We start from the raw sequence: 16,245 nt of genomic DNA, 5'->3' as shown, positions 1-16,245 counted from the left end.
GATAGCAATTGACAAATGTGCCAATTTAAGGTTGTTTATAGTTTTTCGTAATATTAATCCAATTTAACGAAAAATAACAAAAGGTAAATTTGTCGCAAATATACCGGTTTGAGATTTTTGAAGGTCAAAAAACTAGTTTGAACTAAATTTGTTACAGATATACCAGTTTGGGATTTTTCGTGGTCAAAAAATTAATTTTGGGTAAATTTATCATAAATGTACCGATTTAGGATTTTTCGTAATATTAACCCTTAAATTTATTCTGCAAACTAGATTTAACACGCTAACAACTCTAACACTTAAAGGTCAGAACGCCATCGTCCTTCGAGGAGTATATTTTACACATGAGCAAAGTTTTAGGAAGCAGACCGTTGATGAAAATAGAAGCATAGCATTGAAGGAACGTGGACAATCGCCAAGAACCAGTACATACGGCATTGCCTCTCGGACGTTTCTTGCCGGAAATTGCCATTCGTCACCATAGGGACATAACACAGAGAATAGAGAAACATAGGTCAAACAGGAAAAATGGAATCAATTGATTATACAATAAGACTAAGCCTGATAGCTTTGCGAATCAACATCCATTATGCAAACCATATCAAAATATATTCGGATTGAGTAACTCCAAAAGCCATTTCACAACTTTTCCTTAGAGACATAACGTCGAATAGTTTATGTGCATATTGAGAATAACCACAGCGGCAAGCAAATCAGGAAATGAAAAATTTTGCATCACTTGCAATCGATAGGTAAAATTCCACAGAATCATGTTTGATGACTGATGAATGAAACAGTAACATCAAAGAACACTGAATTGTCTTCGGATTGAATGAAAATAGGCATTATCTCTTATGTACTTCTCTGGGACATTTCGTCAAACGCATGGTTAACAATTTCATTGAGGTAATTATTTCTAAAGCAAATGAATGATTAACATCCAGAACTCAAACTCATTACCTCATCACAAGAAAACGTACATGGAAATGCAATTTGCATATTGATAAGCTTCTTCAGAAAACTACACCAATTCTGCATCTCTTTTATACTTTCTTTTTTAACCTTTTCCATATCTTTGTTTCATGTCCAGACACAAATTCAAGTTAGTTGTCAAAGTGAATCAACTTCTTCCCTACCTTGCCCACAGTCAGACCAAACTTCATCTCCTTTTATTCACAGCCAGACCACACATTCACAATTAACAAATTTGTTGCTGTTTTAATCTCGTAGACTTAGAAGCATTTATCATCATCAAAAAGCTATGCTTAACGTGAACTGCAGCAGCTTCACCTACAACAATGTTACTAATGGAAACCACAGCCATTTCTTTCATGCATATTCTCAGAATTCGCTCATTACACGATAAATATTCACATTGCAAATTGCATTCCAAAAAACACCATTAGCTTTGCTCACAGCGAATAGATTCAGGACATTATGATTATTCTAAACATAGCCGAAATTGATAAATTCTAGAATAGCCATGTAAACTCGAAACTAATTCATTTTACACGAACTTGGCAAAATGTACTTCATGATCATTTCAACTTCTTACCAGTTTTAATTACATCAGTCAACATATGTTTATTTATGACGGAGATTGACGAGAATAGAACGTGCACAGGAAAATAGATCGAGCAAATGAAAATGGACAAGTGGAGGTCTTAGACATAGTCTACAATATCATCATTCGAAGTTGCAATGAGATGTCTCAACGTCTATACTGGACAACAATCAATCCAGAGACGCTAAGTATAAGAATACTTGTCAGATTTGCACGCGAATTTCATTCAAGCATTTCGACAAACATATGGCACGCATCTCGGTTTAATTATCAAAACGCAAGAACGAAGCAGCGATTTAAAGCCATATGACCACATCATCATCAAAGCAGGCTCAAATCGATAATAGATCCTCAATCAGAGACTATTTTCACATAAACCACAACTAGAGTTGTTGGCCTCAGTCTCCCGTACAAAGTAACAGAAACAAAGCACAAGCAACACCATGAAGAACAGCAACAACAGACCTTGAATGACGATCGAATTGGAGGAAGAAGTCGTCAGAGACAATGACGCTGGAATGAAAAATCAACAGAGCTGCTAAGAACGCAAAAACAGAGAGTTAAGATCAGAAATACATGAAATCAAAATTAAAGAAAGGGAGAGAACTTAGCTTTGCAGCGATCAAACAACGAAGAACTGAGCTTCGATCGTTTGAGGAGAGCCGAACGGAGTTGAAGAGTGTAAACTGGAATAGAGCTGGTCCTGTGCGGAGGAGACTTGTGGCTGTCGGAACCTCGCTAGAAACGATCGGCTTGAAATTCGAAGATCGGGAGCTCGTTCGAGCGTTCCTTAGCTGAGGAAGATGAGATTCTGAGCGTGTGCTGCTGGGATTGAAGCGCGAACGCTGATAATATAAGCAAAGATACCGAGAATCAGCTCTGCTAGCTGAATCGAATATGAAAACCAGAGAGAGAGAGAGAGAAGACTTAGGCTCTTTAGTCTTTCGCAACGATCGAAAAGCGGAGCAAGAGTGGTTATGGTCGTCAGAACGGAACGGAGTTGCAACCGAACATCTCCGGAATCGCGACCGAGTGGCTAAGTCGCGACGACGATAATGAGGGCGGAGGCGGAGGCGATAGCAATCGGAGGTATGGCGATTGTGGAACCGGCGGTGGCTACCGGTGGAGATTGTGGCCGGAGGTGGAGCTCGAGGAGGGAGGTCGGCCATGCTAATGGGCTGAGTGGACCGGGATTATTTCGGTATTAATGGGGCCGGATGAATTGGGTCGGGTCAACTTGATTTGATCAAAGTTGACCCGAGGCCTCTCGATCGTCTTATTTCTCTCTGAATTTCATTATGGGCTTGGTCATTAGAATTGATTCGGCCCAATGAGACGAATAGGGCTTCGATTACCTGGACAGCCCGACCATGTCGGTCCCGATTCGACGTTTTTCGCTCGAGTCCCCAAATCATCCTGATTTTTCCAAAACTGATATTGAATTAAATTAACATGGCCTAATCGGATTTGAAAAATGCTAATTCACTCTATTCGTGAAGGATCAATCGGGCTCCTAAGGGCGCGCAAGGTAACATTTCTGTTCTAGAAATCAATTTCTCGCCAGAAATAGATTTTTCTATTCCTATTCCGTGGACGAGTCTCTGAGCAAAAATGGGTGTTTGATAACGACACAAAATTTCTATTTCCGAAATAGAAATTCATTTGATAACGACACAAAATTTTCTCCCTTCCGGGCGGCCGCCGGAAGACGGCGGGGGGCAGAGGACAGTGGCCGACGGTGGGAGGTGGTCGGCAGGCGACGACAGATGACGGCAGCCAGCGGCAGGAGGTGTTCAGCACCGGGCGGCAGCCAATGTCGAGTGGTGGAGCACGAAGGCCAACGGCGGAGCACGGTGGCCGACAGCAAATAACGGCGGCGGCGGCCGAAGGCGGTCGGCATCAGGTGATGGAGCACGACGGTTGGCAGCGAAGGACGGCGGTTGGTGGTGGGTGGCTGCCAGCAGCAAGAGGCAGCCGACGGCGGAGGGCGGCTGGAGGCGGCCAGCGTCGGGCGATGGAGCACGGTAACCGGCGGCGGAGGAAGGCGGCCGGTGGAGGGCGGTGGACGGCAACCAAAGGGCGGGAGGCGGCGGGAGCCAGCCGGCAAGTGGCGACGAAAGACGCGAGAGGCGACGGTGGGCGGGTTGTGGCCGGCGTTGGGCGGCGGCGAACCGCGGAAGGTGGCGATGGGAGGAGGCGGTCGGCGAAGGACGCCGGCGGTAGGCGGCCGATGGCGGGTGGCGGTCGGTGGCAAGAGGCGGCCGGCGGTGGTGGGAGGCGACCGACGACAATAGCGAGTTGCAAGAAGGTGGCCGGCTAGTAGTGAGGGCGAGCGATAAAAAGAGTTTTTATTTCTCATTTCTGTTCCAGAAATAGAAAAGTAATTTTTTTTTACTTCTCATTTCTGTTCCAAACCTACTTCTGGAATAGAAATTTGTTCCAAAAATAGAAAAATGAAATTGCATTACCAAATGGATTTCTATTCCAAACATGTTCCTGTAAACAAAAAAATAGAGAAACATAAATGATTTCATGCGCGCCCTAAACGTGCGCTTGAATGTTGGCCGACCTATTTCGAGCTCAAACTCTTCAAATTGGCTTGCAATAAATGGAAGATCAATCAAGATTGATGAGTAGAGAAAAATAAGAAATTAACTGAATCGACTGAAGACGGATTGATGGAGAATATTCTCGCTTCTTGCCTTTCATGCTCATGGTTAACACCTATAAATAGGGGTTTTCCACAAACACTCAACACACACAGAACACACTCAGAAGAGTTCACGACGCGAAGCTCCCTCAAAACGGCGAAACTCTTCTCGGCGAAGCCCTCTCCGACGGTTGTCTCTTCCCTCTAGTGCCTCTCCTCCGGTGGCCACAAGCCGGCACAACTGAGTGCTCTCAAGGTCCTCCAGCACATCTGGACTAGCTCTACTGCAGTTCACCGTTGCTTTAGTTTGCCTAATATCTTAGGTACGTTAAGGTTTGTGCAATCCCATTTGATATTTCGGTTTTAATATATAGTTTTAATTACGTAGCGAAGCCTTAGGTTATCTAATCATATTTTAATGACAAGAAAAATGTGACCTATCAACCAACCAACGATGAAAGGAAGGATCTCAAAGAATCGATCTTGTCAAGATAGATCCTTATCTATCACATACTGGCGTATTAGGGTGCCAGAAATTTGGCCTAAAAGGTCGAGTGCGCCTCATTGCACTATTCGGAATTTTAATATATGTATTTCTATGCGTGATTGATTGAATAATTTTTGCATGTGTTAAAATTCTTTTACCATCATGTTCATGTTGCATATCATACACATGTTTAGAACTTAGAGTGCATTCATAATTCACATTTGGAATAACGCATGTTGTTTTTTGGAATGCATATAGATTTAGGATAATTCATAATTTTCATTAAATAAGAAAAACCAATTAAAAGATGTGATTATAATCATATAGATTGCATGTAGACTTAGGATTCATTAGTCTTATATCGTGTAGCGCGCCATCTAGAAAATCATATATTCCTAGGGTTGAATTTTAATAATCACGTCATGTAGATAACTTTAGCTATTAATTGCACTGCGTGCATTATTTACTCTGCATATAACTCATATAGCATGAAAAGAAAAAAAATAGAAATGAGTTAGTTATTGCATCATTAGGTCATTAGGCATATGGTAATTTAGTGTTAAGCTCGTAAGGTCGCATGTAGAGCCCGGTGATTATTATTTGCTGTTTTTATAAAATAAAATATAAAAAGTATCATTTTATATAGTTTGCATCATAGGATTAATCTATGTTTGATTGTCATGTCATAACGTTATCTTTAGGCATTAATTTGGTAGCATTATGTATAGTTAACTCATTATAGCATAGCATGCATGACATTTGGGACTTTATGGTAGTTCATCAATGCATGTTAGATTAGTGCATATAATCATAGCATTAATCGAGTCACATCTAAATTGCATTTAGGGAGTCATTTCATATACAAGAAAACACACAAAAAAAAAAAAACAAAAACAAAAACCAATTGACAGTGCATCGTAGTTATCGCAAATAGCTTAGGTCATGCATTAGTCATAGTAATCAACATGTTCATTAATAAAATGCATTTGTCATTGCATGTTTGAATAGGGATCCATTTTTGCTTGATCGTGCATTTCAAATTATTTAATCTTTTCAGTAATTTATTTACTGTTTCGATTAGTGAATGTTTCATTTTGTTTGTGCTTTCGCATGTCCATCATTCGCATATTAGTGGCATAGAAATAAATTTGACAAAAATTGCGTGCCAAAAAATTCTCGAACTAAATAGAAAAGGTTTCGAAAGGGCATTAGGTAAAATCTAAAATGATCAAGTCTCTGAATCCATAAATCTCTTATTCCAAGAAGCAAAATGTATTTCCAAATTTACTTGGATGTCTAAGGGACTCGTAATTGATTAGTAGTGGCTCCAAAAAATAAAATAAATATCATGATTGAATCGAGCGTTAAGTAGCGATTGGTAGATCTTGGAAGAGCTAAGCACCATGCCTAGTAATCCATTAGCTTAGTTCACCTCCTGAAGGTCGTGACATCCGTGGCAAGCCCATATTTTGTGAACTTATAGAGTGAAATCTGGTAATTAGAAGTCAAAATAAATGCTTTTCTTCCTTCTTAAAGTTTCTTCTTTTTTTTTTTTTGAAAATGCAATAATTGTGCAGTGATATGACTGTATCTTCGAAATTCATTCCAACACCATTTCCTCGGCTTTGATATACTTTACATGCTTCTTTAATTGCTAAAATTTAACCACTCCCAATTTTATTCACTATTGGTGTAACGTCCCGAATTCGACCCACTTTCGTAATCAATAAAATTGATTTATTTCTCATTTCGTTTTAGTAAGTCTCGCCCGGAACTGATCATTCTCGGGATACTGACCAATAGGGAAAGGCTAACTAGGAAAGCGGTACGTGGACCCAAGAACTCGTCCGTGAATTGAGTCCGATTTCAAGATACGACGAGAGAATATTTTGTGCCAATGTGGGCCGATCCAAGGAGAGTGACGGATTTGGTTTGACCAACGACGTACGATCGGATAGCGGGTGATTCCGCACGACCAAGAGTACACGTGGCGAATGGTCCCGAGCTTATTCCGAACGATCGCGACCCCGGGATAAGTGATTAAATCTCGTACTCTTTGGGAAATCGAGACCGTCACCACTCGAGTAACCCTAGGTCAATACGCGTAACCCCTAAACAGCTGCCCGTTAGTGAGAGACGCTAAAATCACAAATTAAGCAAAATCGATCGTGGAATTGAGTCTGGACTTCCGTGTCGAATTTCGTGGGCGTGCGCAACTACTTTTGCAAGGACAACGTCGTAAAAGTGTGGCCAATCAAATTTGGGATCGGTAGAGTCAAAAATTGAAAATTTGACCCGGGACCGGAAAATTACCGTTTTGCCCCTAGGCCCTAAGCCTTATATTCCGAATTTTGAGACTATTTGGAGATTATTTTAGAGTTTTATATTGGTTTATCTCAGCCCAATAATGCTGAAAATTGAGGACCATAATGCCCCCAAGATACTTAGCAAGTCTTGATCATGGTCATTGGGATGAGGACTTGATGGTCATTTTGGGGATAGTTGTTCACCAACCCCCACTAAGCTAAACCAAGCCTATACACTCATATGTCTCTCTCTCCCTCATTTCCACCTCCCCCTCCCACGCCAACTTCCTCTCTTCCATTTTCCTCTTTGCTTGGCCGTGAGAGGCCCTCACCGGAGGAGCTCCGCCGCCGCCGCCGGAGCCGGTCCGCCACCACCACCATCTCGCCTTCCATCACCACCATTCCGACCGTCCCATTCTCCCTCTCCTCTCCTCATCTGCCACCGACTAGCCCGTCCTCCGCTGTGGACCGCCGTCCGCAAGCCTCCGCCGCTCGCGACGCCGTGAAGGCCGCCCGTCGCCGCCGCTTGCCCCGCCATGCTCCAGCTCAGCCAGCCCATTTTCCCCACCTGTCCAGCTTAGTTGGGAGCTTAGGAATCCAGGTAAGTACAACCCTAAACCCTAGTTAGGCTAATGTACAATTCTAGATGAGTTTTAGAGGTTAATTAGGGTAATTTAGGGGTTAAATTGCGGAGGATGTTAGGGGCTGACTTTGTGGTTAATTTAGTGACTTAGAGTGATGATTTAAATGAGGTTCAATGGCATATAGTGTGCTGTGTGGTGGTTGAGCATAGGCGCCTTGATTCGGGCAAAAATGGGAATTTGGCGGATGTAATTTGTGGGCCGAGTGGTGGCTATTTTCATGGTGATTCTTATGGTCTAATGTGACGATTTGGAGGTGATTTAATGGCCTATGGTGGACTGTTCATGGCTGATTTGGTATCGGGTTGATTCGGGCCATAATTGGTTAATCGAGGTTTTATGGTGAATTGCTTAGGGAATGGTGATCGGCCAATGAGGGGGCTAAATTAAGCATGAATTGAGTGTAATTATGTAATTCCCTGTGATGTGCTTGGCGTGGCCAATTCATGAGACGCTTGGTAGACGAACGGCATGAGTAGTTTTAGTGTTTTAATTGCGTGAAATTGGGTGCCAAATTTCATGTTGTGATTGATTTGGACTAATTAGTTTATTGGGCATAATGAAATGTGAATTGAGCAGGTTGTGGTGTTATTTGAATGATTTGATTAGTTGGGCTTGTGATATATTGAATTGAGCATATTGCGTTGTGAATTGAACAAGTGGTGTTGTGAAATTGAATTCTCGTCGGGAATTTCATGGATGTCCGAGTGTGAACGTTATAGCCATGAGTGTGCATCTCGAACATTGGCAGGACATGTGCATATGCGAGTGTGCACGAATGACATGAGGATGTGATCACCTAAAATGCCATGATGCGTTTTACGCGGGGTTCAGATAATAATTGATGATTGTGAACGTATGATCACATAAAGCGCTGATGCGTTTTACGCGGGGTATTGAACCCGTCTTGAGGCGTGTTACGCGGGACGATGTCCGGATTACCGGAAGATGACCAACCCGATGCGTTTTACACGGGTTTGTTTCATGGGCCTGATGCTTTTTATGCAGGCCAGAGATCGATCTCGAAGTGATAGACCTGATGCGTTTTACGCGGGTCGGACATGATGCGTTTTACGCGGGTCGGAGGAGAATTGGTAAATCGCAAGTGTGCAAGAGTGCAAGTGTGCGAAAGTGCATTAATGAGACATGAGCACGAGTATGAGCATGAGTATGAACATATGCATGACATGCGTTGTGACCAAGTGATATTATGTATGTGCCACGATTTGGTTCTGTGTTATTATTGTGAATTTATATAGTGCCTAACCTGCAGGGCCAATTGAGTTTTGGATTTGGGTCCGAGGGCCTAAGTCATTTATATTCTGGATTGTGTGTTGTTTAGTGCTCGTCAGGAGGTGCATGTTAGCCTAGTTTAGATTTAGGGGACCTTCTCGCTGAGATTTATTCTCACTGTTGTATAAACCCAACTTTTCAGACCCCCGGCCTTGAGATGTCCGCAATACCTATTCGTTTTGGGATCCCTTACCGGATAGACCGGGGGGAGACGGAGTACCCCGCAGGGAACGGGGATACATATGTTAGATACCTGACTACAGTTTGGGTCGATGCAGGTGAGCAGCTTGACCAGGCCCATATGTACATAGGGTGGTGTATCAGGGATCTTACAGGGACTTACGGACCCCTTCGATCTTTTGAGGTCCCGTTTAGCGAGTCAGGGGATGTTGACCCTCAGTGTCCCGATGGGGACTTGGCGAGCCCTGACCGTGCGTCCGAGGAGAGCTCTAGTGCTGACTTAGGGCACGGGCCGAATGTTTGGGAGATGGACGAACCAGAACAAATGGAGGAGGAGCCGAAGGATGGGGACTCAAACCCGGAGCCGATGGATTCGGAGGATGAGCCAGAGTCGATGGAGCAGGACCTCGAGTTGGAGTCAGCACATGAGAAGGACGGTTCAGACAAAGAGTCATCCGGGATCGATATCGAGTTGGAGTCCATGGAGTCCGAGCCGGAGTCGTCCGAGAGTTCTTCCGACTCGTCGAGTTCTGACCCAGACTGGGAGCCGTAGAGTAGACCTTAGACCCTAGTTAGGTTGGGCCAGTACCTTTTTTACCGGAGCCCCACCTAATTCCAGTACCCCTGACCGCTCGGGCCACTTACCCTTTTTTGTCAGTAGTGGCCTTTGACCCGCTTTTGATTTTGATGTTCATGCAATATATGAATATTGTATAAGTTTCCCGATGTTAATGCAAGTGTATATGTGTAATCATGTTGATTGTTCTATCCTTGGTCTCGTATTTGATTTGTACAGGTGTTTACGTTGTTTTCGCATGTGCTTTGACTCTGTTTGGGTGTTGGGTCGGCGGCACGTCCTGGGACGTCGCACTTGAATCGACCACGGCAGGGATGCTCGCGCGCCGTAGGGTTCGAGGCGTGACATCCCCCGTTGATTTGGTATCAGAGCAAGGTTAGCTCGGTCCAAACTGGTCGAAGTCTGGAGTGATAAGGAGCGATGACCTTGGGTAGCCAGTAGGGTGACCTCGTGTGCTACGTGTACCTCCTGACTGTCTGTGTTTTGATTGAGTGCTTATATGAATTGACCAGTAAGGTGCAGGTGTGGCAGGACCCGAGGTAAGTACGTGTATCCCCTTGGTTGAGGTCTTGTGCTATTTATGCTTAGTCGCATGCTGAGTGATGGACTGCTATTGTGTTGAGTTTCCTGCCTAAGACCTTAGACTGGATTAGCTTGGTTTAGATCTCTAATTCCTGTGTGGGAATTATAGCAGATAAGTGAGCGTGTGAGTTGGGAAGATGAGTAGCCAAGGAAGAGGTAGAGGTCGAGGCTGTGATAGAGGTAGAGGTCGAGGTCGTGAGCAAGACCGCGTAGAACCGCAAGTGAGGGTTGCCGAGGATCCAAGGGTAGATGGAATTTTAAGGGCTCTCGAGGAAGCTGGAATTCTGGGAGGTAGGCTAGCCCAGGAGAGAAATGCCACTATCGTCGCTGCTGTTGAGGCCGCCATTGCTGCTGCCAATGGGGTCAATGGGAACAACGGAAATAATGGGAATCAGGGAAATCAGGAGAATCCTATTCCAGGACCGGCAAATGTGATCAGGCCGATGTCTAAGTTGGTCGAGCAGTTCTTGAAATTAAAACCTCCAAAGTTCAATGGGAAATGTGACCTCGAGACTGCACCGCGTTGGATAGAAGAACTGGAGAAAGCTTTCGATGTTCTAGGGTGCACCGATACTGAAAGGGTGACACTGGCGGTATATTAGCTGCAGGACAATGCGAACGACTGGTGGAAGGCCACTAAGGCCATAGTATTTCCCGAGGGTACCGCCCAAACTTGGGCCGTGTTTACCGAAAATTTCTATGGAAAGTATTTCTCAGAGAGTGCCCAGGAAAGAAAACTGGCTGAATTTATGCAACTCCGCCAAGGACAGATGACCGTGGATCAGTACGAAGCGGAGTTGCCAGATTATCGAGATTTGCCCCTAGAATGGTTGAGGACCCACAGGATAAGGTTAGGAGATTCCGGGATGGGCTAAAACCAGATCTGTGAAGTCAGATGATATCGCTGAACATCAAGGACTATAGTGAGATGTACGAGCGGGCGCAGGCTATAGAGCGAGATCAGACTAATAGGGCAGTCGCTTCTGGGTCGCGGTTTGCCCAGAGCAGGGACAACCGTCATCTCAAGAAGAAGCCGATGACGGGAAATAGGCGATTTGTCCCACCGATCAGGAAGAATATCGGAAAGCCGAGACACCAGCAGAACAGATTTGGGGCCTGCTTCAAATGCGGGAGTATGGACCATCAGATTAGGAATTGCCCCCAGCAACGCCCAGCAGGTCCCCCGATGCAACTACAACAACCTCGAGTTGCGAATCAGGCTGGGAATCCCCTGCCGGCTAATCTGAATAGGCCACCGGCACAAGGACGGGTGTACGCCATGGCGCAAAGAGAAGTAGAGAATGCGCCAGGCGTGGTCACATGTATAGTTTCTCTGTGCAATAATGTAGCATATGCTTTGTTTGATCTGGGGGCGTCGCACTCATTTGTGTATGCTCAGTTTGTTGAATTGGCTGGATTAAATCCTGTTTTGTTAGAAGTGCGTTTATGTGTGACTACGCCATTAAAGGATAAGATATGCATATCGTTAGGATGCCCGGACTGTGAGATAGTAATTGGTGGCGTAGAAAGCAAGATAGATTTAGCTGTTTTGCCCATGTATGATTTTGATTTGATTGTGGGCATGGATTGGTTAGTCAAGCAGAATGCCTTAATGGATTGCAGTAGTAGGGTGATTCAGTTTAGTTCGGCTAGACACCCTAGATTTAAGTTTGTAGGGAGTCGAGGAGGAACCTCGATCCCTTGGGTCTCATCAGTAGAAGCAACCAAGTTGTTACATGAGGGATGTCAAGGTTATTTAGCAAGTGTGGTTGATTCGACGACAAGAGAAGTGCGGCTAGAAGATATAGCAGCAGTGTGCAACTTTCCCGATGTCTTTCCTTAGGAATTGCCGGGATTGCCACCAGAGCGAGAAGTGGAATTTGTTATCGAGTTGGCCCCTAGGACTGAGCCAATCTCGAAGCCGCGTTATAGAATGTCATTGTCAGAGTTGAAAGAACTAAAGGTGCAGATGCAGAAACTGCTAGACACAGGTTTTATCCGACCAAGTGCGTCTCCATGGGGAGCGTCGGTATTATTCGTTAAGGCTGTGTATCGACTACCGTCAGCTGAATCAAGTGACAATCAAGAATAAGTATCCCCTCCCAAGGATTGACGACATGTTCGATCAGTTGCAAGGAGCCTCGGTGTTTTCTAAGATTGACCTGAGGACAGGGTATCATCAGCTAAGGATCCAAAAGGAGGATATCCCAAAGACGACATTCAGGACAAGGTATGGACACTATGAATTCACGGTAATGCCGTTTGGGCTGACTAATGCCCATGCTGCTTTCATGGATTTAATGAATCGGGTATTCAAGGAATTCTTGGATCAGTTCGTCATCGTCTTCATAGGTAATATTCTAGTGTATTCAAAGAGTCCCGAAGAGCATGAAGTACACTTGGAGAAGGTTCTACGGACGTTAAGAGAACATGCACTGTATGCTAAGTTTAGCAAGTGCGAGTTTTGGCTAAACCGTGCAGCGTTTCTTGGGCACATAATTTCCGGAGAAGGAATCTCCGTGGATCCGGCAAAAATTGAGGCAGTAATGGATTGGCCGAGACCGACGACGGTTACTGAGACTCGGAGCTTCTTAGGACTGGTAGGTTATTATTGACGATTTGTAGAAAGATTCTCAGCAATAGCCACTCCATTGACAAGATTGCTTAAGAAGGAAACGAAGTTTGAATGGACGGAAAAGTGCGAAGAGAGTTTTCAGGAATTGAAGCAGAGATTGACGATTGCGCCGGTGCTAACGATCCCTTTAGGACCGGGAGGATATGAGATTTTATAGCGATGCTTCGCTTAAGGGATTGGGATGCGTGCTAATGCAACATGGAAGGGTGGTTGCTTATGCATCGCGTCAGTTAAGGCCTCATGAGATGAACTACCCGACTCACGACTTGGAGCTGGCAGCAATCATTTTCGCGCTCAAGATTTGGAGGCACTACTTGTGTGGAGAAAGGTTCCAGATCTACACGGATTATCAAAGCCTCAAGTATCTGTTTTCGCAGAAGGAATTGAATATGAGGCAGAGGCGTTGGATGGAGTTGCTGAAGGACTATGACTGTGACATTTTGTATCACCCCGAAAAAGCCAACCGGGTAGCGGATGCCTTAAGCCGAAAATCGAGCATCGCGCAATTAATGGTCAAAGAGTGGATTTTATTGGAGGGAGCGCGAGACTCAGAGTTTAAGTTTGAGGTAAGACACCTCTCCAGTCTGATGGCGACGTTAAGGATTGAACCGGAAGTGCAAACCAAGATTAAGGCGTTGCAGTCTACGGACCCTGAGATTCAGAAGATTCTGGAGATGGATGACACTAAGAGGAAACCGGACTTCCAAGTGGCCGAGGACAGAATTCTTAAGTTTCAAGGACGTTTGTGTGTGCCCAATGATTCGGAGCTTAAGGAAGAGATTTTGTCGGAGGCTCATAGGAGCAATTATAGTATTCACCCGGGCAGCACGAAATATATCAGAACCTTAGGCAGCATTATTGGTGGAACGGAATGAAGGTGGATGTAGCCAAGTATGTGGCCAAGTGTTTGACATGCCAACAAGTGAAGGCACAGCATTGTAAGCCTGGTGGAATGTTGCAGCCGTTGGAAATCCCAGAATGGAAATGGGAGCATATTACGATGGATTTTGTAACGGGATTACCGAGAAGCCAGAGGGGACACGACTCTATTTGGGTGATAGTGGACAGACTGACCAAGTCAGCGCACTTCCTGACAATGCGAAAGGATTTCGAGCTAGAAAGGTACGCAGAGTTATATGTGCGGCAAATAGTTCGTCTCCATGGAGTACCGGTATCAATTACTTCGAACCGTGATCCCCGGTTTACCGCGAATTTTTGGAAGAGTCTGCAATCGGCCATGGGAACAAAGTTGCAATTCAGCACGGCCTATCATCCGCAGACGGATGGCCAATCTGAGAGGACCATTCAGACTTTAGAGGATATGTTGAGGGCTTGTGTGTTAGATTTTCAGGGCAAGTGGGAAGAGCAGTTGCATTTGGTTGAGTTCGCCTACAATAACAGCTTTCAGTAGAGTATCGAAATGGCACCATTTGAAGCACTTTATGGCAGAGCGTGCAGAACACCGTTGTGTTGGGACGAAGTAGGGGAAAGAAGTATAACGGGTTCAGAGTTGGTTCAGCAGTCGGTGGAAACGGTAAGGATTATCCGGGAAAGGTTAAGAACAGCTCAGAGCCGTCAGAAAAGTTATGCGGACCGAAGGCGTAGACCGTTAGAGTTTCGGGTTGGCGACCATGTATTCCTTAAGATCTTGCCGATGAGAGGATTGTCTCGATTTAGCAAGAAAGGAAAGCTGAGTCCAAGGTATATAGGCCCGTTCGAGATTTTGAAAAGGATTGGGACGTTGGCCTATCGTCTCGCCTTGCCGCCGAATTTGTCGGAAGTTCATAATGTCTTCCACGTGTCAATGTTAAGGAAGTACGAACCGGATCCGACCCACGTGCTGAATCATGAGGTAATAGACGTGGACGACAGGGCGTCGTACGTGGAGAGACCGGTGCGAATCGAGGACAGGAAGGAGCAAGTTTTGAGGAACAAGACGATCCCATTGGTCAAGGTTATTTGGGAGCATCACGGGACAGAAGGCGCCACCTGGGAAAGCGAGGAAGTAATGCGACGTCAACACCCCCATTTATTTGAGTAGTCGGGTTAGATTGTAAATTTCGATGACGAAATTTTTGTAAGGGGGAAGAGTTGTAACGTCCCGAATTCGACCCACTTTTGTAATCAATGAAATTGATTTATTTCTCATTTCGTTTTAGTAAGTCTCACCCGGAACTGATCATTCTCGGGATACTGACCAATAGAGAAAGGCTAACTAGGAAAGCGGTACGTGGACCCAAGAACTCGACCGTGAATTGAGTCCGATTCTGAGATACAACGAGAGAATATTTTGTGCCAATGTAGTCCGGTCCAAGGAGAGTGACGGATTTGGTTTGACCGACGACGTACGATCGGATAGCAGGTGATTCCGCACGACCGAGAGTACACGTGGCGAACGGTCCCGAGCTTATTCTAAACGATCGCGACCCCGGGACTAGTGATTAAATCTCGTACTCTCTGGGAAATCGAGACGGTCACGACTCGAGTAACCCTAGGTCGATACGCGTAACCCCTAAACAGCCGCCCGTTAGTGAAAGACGCTAAAATCGCAAATTGAGCAAAATCGATCGTGGAATTGAGTCCGGACTTCCGTGTCGAATTTCGTGGGCGTGCGCGACTACTTTTGCAAGGACAACGTCGTAAAAGTGTAGCCAATCATATTTGGGATCGGTAAAGTCAAAAATTGAAAATTTGACCCGGGACCGAAAAATTACCGTTTTGCCCCTAGGCCCTAAGCCTTATATTCCGAATTTTGAGACTATTTGGATATTATTTTAGAGTTTTATATTGGTTTATCTCAGCCCAATAATGCTGAAAATTGAGGACCATAATGCCCCCAAGATACTTAGCAAGTCTTGATCATGGTCATTGGGATGAGGACTTGATGGTCATTTTGGGGATAGTTGTTCACCAACCCCCACTAAGCTAAACCAAGCCTATACACTCACATGTCTCTCTCTCTCCCTCATTTCCACCCTCACCTCAGCCAGCCATCTCCCCCTCCCACGCCAACTTCCTTTCTTCCATTTTCCTCTTTGCTTGGCCGTGAGAGGCCCTCGCCGGAGGAGCTCCGCCGCCGTCGCCGGAGCTGCGCTGCCGCCGCCGGAGCCGGTCCGCCACCACCACCACCTCGCCTTCCATCACCACCATTCCGACCGTCCCATTCTCCCTCTCCTCTCCTCATCCGCCACCGACCAGCGCCCCCTCCGAAGTGGACCGCCGTCCGCAAGCCGCCGCCGCTCGCGACACCGTGAAGGCCGCCCGTCGCCGCCGCTTGCCCCGCTGTGCTCCAGCTCAGCCAGCCCATTTTCCCCACCTGTCCAGCTTAGT

At 45.4% G+C, this 16,245-nt stretch overlaps 1 protein-coding gene across 1 annotated transcript; it reads right to left on the bottom strand.

The window, feature by feature from the left end:
• Window positions 1-3,357: 3,357 nt before the first annotated feature.
• LOC130137520 (actin-binding protein wsp1-like) lies at window positions 3,358-7,545 on the bottom strand. Its single transcript, XM_056309008.1, has 2 exons — window positions 7,394-7,545; window positions 3,358-3,880 (listed from the first exon to the last, which is right to left on the bottom strand). The coding sequence occupies exons 1-2, from the start codon at window positions 7,543-7,545 to the stop codon at window positions 3,358-3,360; spliced, it is 675 nt and encodes a 224-aa protein (XP_056164983.1).
• Window positions 7,546-16,245: the final 8,700 nt, after the last annotated feature.

This window comes from Syzygium oleosum, unplaced genomic scaffold (genome assembly GCF_021117445.2).
Source record: "Syzygium oleosum isolate NSW1041296 unplaced genomic scaffold, Sole_v2.1 Sole_v2.01, whole genome shotgun sequence".
NCBI lineage: Eukaryota > Viridiplantae > Streptophyta > Magnoliopsida > Myrtales > Myrtaceae > Syzygium > Syzygium oleosum.
The sequence above is the reverse complement of the archived record's forward strand: the minus strand, read 5'-3'. Positions and strand labels throughout refer to the sequence as shown.

What these genes read in the sequence shown, in the direction of transcription:
- LOC130137520 (XM_056309008.1), bottom strand. Translation starts at nt 7,545, where the DNA reads ATGGCGGGGCAAGCGGCGGCGACGGGCGGCCTTCACGGCGTCGCGAGC. An exon ending in CGGAATGGTGGTGATGGAAG is followed by an intron (nt 3,881 to 7,393) that starts GCGAGATGGTGG and finishes CCTCACTACTAG; the next exon opens with CCGGCCACCTTCTTGCAACT.